Genomic DNA, 9,166 nt, shown 5'->3' on the forward strand with positions numbered 1-9,166 from the left:
TTTTTTGGTGCATTTTACTTTTGACAGTAAACACCAACCAAAATTCCTCTCCAAAGGGCCCCAAATAACCTGCAGCCTCCCCTCTGCCAGCTGAGCGCTGGCCGCTGCAGACGGCGCCCTGCGCCATCACCCACTCACCCATGCAAACACCCTGCAGTGCTGGCTGAGGGCCTGGGGCCAGTGCCAGGGACAGATAACCAAGCTCAGAGTCCAGGAGAGGGGAGAGTGGGGACACATGAGCAGGGCACCAGGCACAATGGCACTGGGCAGGCCCAGAGCCAGCGAGGGGTCCTGAAGAGCATGCAGGCCACGGGCTGGGCACACGCCCTGTGGGCACCAAACACACCCAGCCCTCTCCCGGCCCACTTTTGCCCCAAACCAACGCAGGCCTCCCACCCCTGGCCCCTGCCCCACACCAACCCCACCCACTCACCGACAGTACTCTCCCCTGCCTCATTCTCATCCCTGCTGCCCCTCCAGGACCACCTCGAAGCACCCCTAAGCCCCACTACCATCCCTAACACGACAACCCCCCCCCCCCCCCCCCCACCCCCCCCCCCCCCCCCCCCCCCCCCCCAGGCCCCCAGCTGGCCCCACTCCCCACTCTCTGCCCTGCGTTCATGCCCCGACCCCCAGGACGGGCCCCTGCCGGCAACGCTGCAGCACTGCTGGACAGCTCTGTCTTTATTCACCGACCACCTCACCTCCACTCACCTGCATTGCCACAACTCTCCCCTAGAACTGTCCCCGCCCTGCCGTACCCACCCCAGGCCTGTCCAGGCTCCCGTGGTGGGGCAGGACAGCCCAGCCTCTATGAGCTGTCATAGGCCAGGCCTGGGGGGCTGGGCAGCTGGACGCCTCTTGGCGGCTGGGCCAACTGTCTAAGTCACCAGCCCACAGCCCTCAGCACTGGGAGGCCTTTCCCACGGGGCACTCAGAGCTCTCCCGCCATAGGCCACAGTGGCTTCAGTCCCAGAGGAATCTGTCCTGGATGGGGGGCAGGGAGAATGGGGGAGCTGAGGGGCTCAGGGAGACAGGAAGTTGGAAACGCTCTGGGTGGAGCAGTCGCCAGCTGACTGTACAGGAAAGACTGGGGATTTCCAGGGGAGAGCCAGGGAATGACGTGTTCAGGGGAGGGTCTGAGATGTTGTGGGGTAGGGGGTGAAGGTCACCAGGGTGAGGGACAGGGAGTTGTCTCTGTGAGAGGGCAGGGTGAGGTGGAACCAGGGGCAATGCCACAGTGGGAAAGAGGCGGGGAGACTAAGCCAGAGCATCTCTCAGTTCAGGGATCAGCTGGGCAGGGGTCCCTGGGCGCAGGCCTGGCCTCCCTGCCCTCCTCGGAACCAGCAAATGCTGAGCTGGGCCCAGGACAGGGGCCCACAGCTGCTTACCATGGAGGGACTCAGGCTGCCTCCCCGTCACCGGCTGGCTGGCAGGAGGTACCATGCCCTCCTGCCTTCCCTCTCTGGGGATATCCTCCCAAAGTCCCTCCACCCTAGGGACAGGAAGGGCCAGGGCTCCAGCCATCTAGCAGGTCCAAGGGGCTCACAGTGGTCAGGCCTAGAATGCTGTAGGGCACAGGGGGCCACATCTGACCTCCTGCAGGCCCTCCTCAGCCTTGGCCCATGGCTCCCAGACACAGGTACCAGCCCAGCCCCTCCCTGTCCCCTTGTCGCCTTCCAGGAGCTAAGGAGACTTGGAATGCCTGGTGCACTCACGGAGCATCAGTGCCTGCCTTCCTGCTTAGCCACTCTCCAGCCAGTGCCATACACATGCGGGCAGCTGTACCACCACGTGATGACTCCACTTCAGGCAGGCACCCCGGCACCCCCTGCCCCCTCACCAGCCTCCATGACCAAGCCCAGAAGGACTCTGTGTCCAACACCAACCCTGGCCTCCAGGGGAGCTGAGCTGGGGAGGGAAGGCCCTGAGACAGGGTCCCAGCAACCTCCAGCGATCTGTCTGGCTCACGCCCTGGATGAATCAGAAGTAACCCCCACCACAGGAGGTAGAGGGAAGACAGCCTGGGGGCCAGGAAAGCCTCAGCACAATGCCCAGGACAGGCTGGGGCACCCTAGGCAGCCCAGCAACCTGACCAGACCAAGAACCCCAGGTGTAAATGATTCTGCACAGGTCCCACACTTTGAACGGAGTGGTCAGCTTAGAAACGGCTCTGTCCTGGGGCTTGTCAGGAGGACTGCAGCCCAGGTGGGCAGCTGCTTCCCTGCCCTGCACCCCAGCACCTGGCCAGGTGCTCCCTCCAAGGCAGGGCCGGCTGTGCAGAGCATGAGCGACAAGCCGCCCACTCAAGGCCTCCCCAAGGGTGTAGGAGTGTCTCCCCTGCCCTGAATGAACTAGTCACACAGGCAAAGGGGCTGGGCACAGCGCTGTCAAAGGGAACCACAGCAGCACATCCACCCTGCCCCAGAGCCGTCCGTGGAGGACACCTGAAGAAGGTGAGCTCCGGGCACCATGAAACCTACCTGGCTGGGCAAGGTTGTGGTGGAGAGCAGCACCATGGGGCCCCAGCAGGACCTCTCTCCCTGAGCTGCCCTTGGGGGCAGAGCCAGCAAAACCAGCCACGTGGAGCTGGAACCTGCTCTGATGTGCTCTGCCCAGGGCCCCCACCCCGACCCTCTCCAGCAGCTCAGTCCATTGCCTCTAAGCCTCTGCCGGCTGGAAGCCAATGCGGTGTCCACAACTGCCTGGAGCCGGACGACCCAGGCAGAGCCAGGCAGCTGGGCTGCAAGAATGGCAGGCGTGCGCCAGAGCCTGGGAGGGTCCAGGGGCTCCCTGTGGGCCTGGACTAGGGCAAGGGGGCCTGCTGAGGCACCAAGCAGGGGTCAGGCCACTCTGATGGTCCCCTAGCCTGACCCTTAGCCCACAGCTGTCCCCCAAGAAACAGAAGGGGTGTGTGGGGGTGCCCTGCCAAGGAAGGGTGGCAGCCCAGGCCCTTGCCAGTTTGGGGAGGTGAGGAGAGGCGGCAACTATGCAATCCATTGCCAGGCGGCGCAGCCACCCCTGTCCCATGCAGAGGTGCCCCAGAGGAGGGGCAGGGGATGGCTCAGCCTGGACCCATGTGTTTGCTGGGCACAGACACCGAATCCTGGCTCAGACAGCCGACCCCGACAAGCCCTGAGCGCCCCCACCCACCCGCACCGCGAGATGCCCTATTAAGGGCATGGCCGCGGGGGCTCAGCGGCGCGCGCCCGCCCCGTTCCCTGGGCACGAGCCAGGAGGACGAGGACGGCGGGACGGCGGAACGGCAGCGCTCGGGCTGGCGATCGGGACGGCCGCGTGGACAAGGAGCGGACGGCGGGGCTGTCCTGTGCGCAGCGCCGGGCGGGCGCCTACCTTTGTACTTCTCGCGCACCTCCTCGTAGGCCTGGATGAAGTCCTGCTCGTCGGGCTGCGCGCCGGGGGTCAGCAGGGCGGCCATGCCGGCGGGCGCGGGGCGCGGGGCGCAGCGGAGCCTCCAGCACCCGGCGGCCACTCTGTCCCCGCGGCCGCGCGCGCCGCTTAAAGAGGCCGCCCCCGCCCCGCCCCGCACCCAGGATGCCCCACGGGCGGGCGGGGCCGCGCCGGGCAGCGGGGAGCCGGGACTGGGCGCCTCCCCGCGGGCTCCGCGTCCCGCACACACGCCGCGTCCCGTTCCCGCCCGGGCGCCGCCGCCGACAGCCAGGCTCCAGGGGCGGCCGCGACCTTCTGTTCCCCGCGGGGTCCGCGGCCTCACTGCCTTCGAGACGCGCCCCTGCCCGCCCCGCACCTCGCTCCCTGTGCGCCGCGGAGAACTTTCCCGCCGCAACATTGGAGACGACTGAGTCGGTATAAAGAACCCTTAAAACACCGAAACAAACAAACAAACAAAAATTAAGTACGCAAGCGAGGACTGGAATCGTCCATTCACGGAAGGAAAAAACGCTTGGTGACCATTAAAACGACTCTTTCCACCCCTCAGCTTGGCAAAGCCCCAGCTCTCCCAGCATTCACCAATGTGGGCCACCCTTTTTTTTGTCTTTTTTCTTTTGAGACAGTCTCCTCTGTCACCCAGGTGAATGCAGTGGCGCGATCTCGGCTCACTGCAACCTCCTCCCGGGGATCAAGCGATTCTCCTGCCTCAGCCTCCCAAGTAGCTGGAATTATAGGTGCTGCCACCACGCCTGGCTAATTTTGTATTTTTAGTAGAGATGGGGTTTCACCATCTTGGCCACCCTTTCTGGGATGCCCCTGGCCATGTTTTTTCAAGCTTAAAACCACATGTCCTGTAACTCAAGTCCGGCTTCCAGGAAGTAGGTCCTAAGGAAAACATCCAGGAGGCAGAGCCCTGGCCTGGGGCGCTGGCTGCCGCGCAGCCTTTGCAGTGAGTGCTGGAGGTGGCCACAGTCAGCCGGGGCCTCGGGACCGCCCCCCCCAACTCTTCTACAACTGTAAAGGTGATGCTGAGGAAAGCCCAGGTGTGGGAACGACACAAGTGATTCCCTTTCAAGTGGAAATAAATGAATTATTTCTTTAAAAAGTCTGTGTGATGTGAAAACCCCTGAAGGTCATACACCTCACACGAGACGCCGGGGCTGGGGCTGGGGCTGGGGCTGGGTGGTGACCCTCTCCTTCCCTCTTTCTTGCTCCCACCAGCCCCACTTCCTGCAACCTCCACGGGGCTCAGCACCTGGCCTTGCAGCCCTCTCTGGCTCCGCCGGGGCCCTCCCTGCCCTCCGGCTGGAACAGGTCGGGACTCTCCAGCCCAGGCCTAGAGAGCTACGGCTCCTCCCTCTCCTAGCACACCCATGGCCTCCAGCTCTAGGTCACCCACTTCCCTCCTGCCCTCCCCCTTCCCCAGGCCTGTCGCTGGGTCCTTCCCATCCTTCTCCCAGGATGGGCAGCTATGGAGGGCAAGGCCAGATCCCGGCCCAGGAAGAGGCTGGGGCTCCAGACAGCCAGGCACCCCTCCCTAGACACTGCTTCTATACATTCCCACATGCCCCCCTCCCCCATGGTAGCAGCCCAGACCGAGGGCCTGGTGGGCAGCTCTGCCCCGGGAGCCCAAAAAATTATCCTTGCTGCAGCCGGGCGCTGGACCGTTTTACTGTAAGCCCAAGCGCAGGCCTCAAGAACGGCCCGGGCGGGGCCGGCAGGTGGCGCTGTGCCGCCCGCACTCCCCGGGGCGCGCGGACCCCCCCAGGCCGCCCACCCAGTGCCAGCCCCAGCGCCCGGCACGCAGCGGGAACCGTCAACCCGCGAGGGACATGGAGGTGCACAGGCAAGGCCCTGCGCAGTTACCTGCGATTCGAATGACCGCCCGCTCCGCAGGGTCCAGGACGCTGCCGTTGGTCCTGGCGCCCCCCGCGCTGCGCCGGCTCCGCTGCGTTTTCCCAAGGTTCCAGGGCAGGGTGTCGCCAGGGCTGGGTGAGCCACTGCTTCCATTGGAGACATCTTCAGCGACTGCCCGCACCTCAGCGTCCTCACCCGACATGGCCTCCTGGAGGGGGAGCAGGAGGGGGTCACATCTCTGCCGGCTCAGGAGGAGACTCCGCACGCTGACCCACCCACCTCCTTCTTAACCTAGACACTGACCCCACCCCACCCACCCTCTCACCGGGACACGCACCCACACACCTGCACCCTGCTGTACACACACACTGACACCCATGCTGTCGCCCCAGGCAGTGACTACTCTCTCTCCATCCACGGCTGCCTCGCCTCCTCCCACCCATTCCACAAGGACCCAGTGACCCCCACCCAGCCACCGGCCTCACCCTCCAGTCCATCACCAGGACACTGACCACCCTGGCCACCCCCATTCCCGCACACTGGCTGCCACGCTCCTTTCTTAGTCACCAACACCCCAACCGCCTACTCTGTCACCGAGGGGCTGGACCAGCACAGGACAGACCACCCTCCACCCTGTCAAATGGAAGGGGAGGGGGCGACTACCTTCACTCAGACGCGGGCCTCCACTGCCTCCATCCCAAACCTGACTCTTCGTCTAACTAACCCTCTAATCGCAGGCAGGCGAGGCAATCAAGGAACGCTGACCACCGCCTCCTCCGCTCACTGGGTCATCCGAGAAGGACACCCAAGCCCTCCCCCTGGACACTGGCAGTCCACCTCCAAGCTGTCTCGACCTCTAGGGCTCCCCATCACGCTCCCAACCTCAGCCCGCAGTCCCACCTCGGTCTCCGCAGCGAAGGCCTATAAATAGCTGCAGCCGCAGCGGCGTGGGCCGTGGGAGCTCTGCTGCGGTGAGGCCGGGGAGGGTGCCCAGGCCGCCGCTCCAGCAGCCCACCGTGGGGGCGCGCACACCCGCACCGCAGGCGCAACCAGGGCGCACGAATACCCACTTGCGCACCCTCCTCAGCCCCCGTCACCAAGAGCGCTGGCGTGCGGGAGGTGAATGGGGCTCTGTCTCGGCGGGGTGGGCTGGCGTGGGGGCACAATGTGGGCTCTGTGCCTCCGCCCTCAGGCCAAGGGCCAGGGAGGAAACTGCGGGCACCGCGCAGAGGGCCGCCGCACCCCGCCCCCACTGGCCCTTCCACCGGCCGCCCCGGGGGCAGCCCCCCGCCCGGAGCCCTGCGGTCAGCCGCGCCTCCCCAGCAGCCTTTCCTGCCCACACCCCGGGCACCGCCCGTCCAGTTCCGCAGTATCGGGCGCGCAGGAAGGTGCCGTCCTCTCGAGGGAGGGCAGGAGGGGCCTCGGCGCAGCCCTAGTTCCGTGTGGCCTGCCACCCGAGACCCCCCCGACCCCCACCCCGCAGCGCCCGCACGGGGCGCGCCCTTGCATCCCCGCCGCGGTCATACGTGCCTGGTGGCTCCGCTCGCTTCAGCTCTGCCGCCGCAGCCAGACTGCTCCGACCCGAGAGCGGCGGAGGCGGCGCAGGCGGGGCGAGCCCCGAGCCCCGCCCCGGCCCCCACCCAGAGCCGCGTCGCGCGGGCCCGGCCGAGAGCTAGCGAGCGATGTCCGCGAGATCGGGCGCCCGTGTCTGCGTGGGACAGGCGAGATCACGGGAGCGGCGGGGCCGGGGCCCGCGGGGGGCGACTCGGCCGGGGCAGCGACGCACACCTGAGCCGGGGCGCACGGGGCGGGCCCGTCGGCAAGGAGACGCGGTCGGCGCCAGCGTGCGTGACACCGGAACGCCGTGCGCTCGCTCCGGTGCGCGCTGGGCCCCGCCCCGCCCCGCGACGCCCCCCTCGGGAGCCGCAGACCCCGCCCCTAGTCCGCGGAGGTTCCCGCTCCCCAAACAGAGGTCGCAGTCGGAGTTCCCGGGGCCCTCACGCCCGGTTTCACATTCACGTTTATTCAAACAACAGCCGCTTGGAGCGAGGACGCGGCGCGGCGGGCGGGCGGTGTCGCCGCCCCCTCCTCTCGGGCTCTGCTGACTCCTGGTGGGGGGTTCGGCCCAGGGGGAGACCCGGCCCGGCCCCGCTCGGCCGCTGCTGACCCCAACCCTCAACCCCGCCTTCGGGAGCCCGCAGCGGGAGGCAGAGGCATCCCCGGGTCAGCTCCGGCGGCCACAGTGGGGGGCGGGGGGCATCAGGCTAGGCGGAGTCGGGAGCCTGGGCAGCGGGAGGCCAGAGCAGAGGGTGGCCCCTGCGGTCAAGTGGCTGGGGAGGGGCCCCGGAGCCCAGAGTGGTCGTCGGGGGGAGCCCGGGGCGTGCGCTCGCAGGTGATGAGGTAGGTGGGCAGCGCCTGGGTGTCGTGGAAGATGACGAAGATGCTGGGCTGGCGGATGCAGTCCACAGCGCTGTCGTAGCGCAGGAGCACGTGGCCGGGGCCCCGCAGAGGGGGCGCGAGCAGACCGCGATGGCCCTGCCCGTAGTCGCCGGTCAGCACCCGTGCCACGAACACCGCCTTGTGGCCGTCGGCGTTGGGGGGCGAGAAGCGGTCCTGCACCGACATGGAGGCGCGCGTGGCGAAATACACGCCCTTTCCGTAGACAGTGGCTGCAGGGCAGGACGGAGCAAGGTCAGGGCGGTCGGGGTGGGCAGAGCGCCCCCCCCGCCGGGCTCAGGCCTCACCGTTGCGGCCGCAGAAGCTGCGGTTGAAGCCGTGGGCGCAGATGTCAGGCACTGCCCGCGCCGTCGTACCGTGGTACAGCACCTGCTCCACGGGGCCCCGCTCACATCGCTGCAGCAGGCGCTCCCGGTACAGCTCATACTGCTGCTGCAGCAGTGGGTGCGACACTCGCTCCACCTGCGGGACGCCAGGGCCAGGCTTAGACACCCTCCCTAGGCAGGGCAGAGCTGGGCCGGGCAAACAGGAGCCCTCCGTTGGGGGAGTCCAGGGCTCCAGGGAGACCTTGCAGCCCCCATCACGCTGTGTCCGGCAGCAGACAGTAGCACCTCCGTGGGCAGGTGACTTCAGAGGGCCTCTGGGGAGGCCTGACCCCTCCAGGGGAGTCTGACGCCCTCCTTCCTCTCCCATGGAAGGCAGTCTGGGGGTGGGCAAACCCCACCCACTCACAGCCAGGCTTCTGCAAGGAAAGTTGAGCCAGGGTCCTGTGTTGCCTACAGCCAAACTTGACTCCAATATCAGACCTCTCAGTGCTGATAGACCCAAGTGGGAGAGAAGGCCTCAGATGACTAATCTGACAGTCAGCCCTGGGAAACACTTTTACAGAAATTCTAAATAGTTTCTTCAAAGAAACGAAAAAGAACACCATGTCCACTAAACAAGACTAGCTGCTATGAAAAGGAACTAGTCTGAAAATGAGAGAGCTCTTGCGTTCAGAAAGGGACGCTGAGCTCGATCCAGGGGGTGAGGAAGTGCTTCAAGCTAAAGACCCAGCTAGTGGCCTAGATGGAGTTCAGGAACTGGCAGAGTGCAGAGCTCATAGAAGAGAAAGGAAGAGAAAGGACCCCCGGGAGAGCAGGTGAGGGGGGCGGTGTCTGAGCCCACATAGCAGGAGCTCCAGCACACACAGGGAAGACGGCTTCCCTGAGCTGAAGGAACCTCTTCAGATACACAGGATCTGTGAAACGCCAAGAAGGACACTGGGGCAACACATGCGCCCCGGCACCCACCTGCCAGGAAACCTCAACATTCAGAGTGAAAGAAAACCCTGCAGGTTTACACACAACGAGTCAATATGCAAATGGGAAGAAGTCTCACCTTCTCACATTGGGTCTCTCACTACTGACACCAGATGCTAAGAAACCATGGGGAGATATAT

The 9,166-nt window shown here is 65.8% G+C and overlaps 2 protein-coding genes across 8 annotated transcripts in view; both read right to left on the reverse strand.

The window, feature by feature from the left end:
* PLEC (plectin) overlaps nucleotides 1–6,944 on the reverse strand; it is a 60,616-nt gene extending 53,672 nt beyond the window's left edge. For 3 of the 6 annotated variants that reach the window (XM_017511595.2, XM_017511600.2, XM_017511594.2), the window contains exons 1-2: nucleotides 6,799–6,944; nucleotides 5,278–5,476 (exon numbers count right to left, since the gene is read on the reverse strand). In XM_017511595.2, the coding sequence (XP_017367084.1) occupies nucleotides 5,278–5,470 (193 nt within the window). In that variant the 5' untranslated portion in view covers nucleotides 5,471–5,476; nucleotides 6,799–6,944. Of the gene's footprint in view, nucleotides 1–3,354; nucleotides 3,492–5,277; nucleotides 5,477–6,798 lie in introns of those variants that run through there. The other 3 variants (XM_017511608.2, XM_017511606.2, XM_017511612.1) reach the window with 2 other exon arrangements.
* A 303-nt stretch (nucleotides 6,945–7,247) lies between these two features.
* The window catches only part of PARP10 (poly(ADP-ribose) polymerase family member 10), a 15,024-nt gene continuing 13,105 nt past the window's right edge, over nucleotides 7,248–9,166 (reverse strand). The window contains exons 11-12 of one of the 2 annotated variants that reach the window (XM_037732446.1): nucleotides 8,013–8,187; nucleotides 7,248–7,937 (exon numbers count right to left, since the gene is read on the reverse strand). In XM_037732446.1, coding sequence (XP_037588374.1) covers nucleotides 7,591–7,937; nucleotides 8,013–8,187 — 522 coding nt within the window. In that variant the 3' untranslated portion in view covers nucleotides 7,248–7,590. The remainder of the gene's footprint in view (nucleotides 7,938–8,012; nucleotides 8,188–9,166) is intronic. The other variant, XM_037732447.1, reaches the window with a different exon arrangement.

The sequence above is a fragment of the Cebus imitator genome, unplaced genomic scaffold, assembly GCF_001604975.1.
Source record: "Cebus imitator isolate Cc_AM_T3 unplaced genomic scaffold, Cebus_imitator-1.0 Scaffold449, whole genome shotgun sequence".
Classification (NCBI taxonomy): domain Eukaryota; kingdom Metazoa; phylum Chordata; class Mammalia; order Primates; family Cebidae; genus Cebus; species Cebus imitator.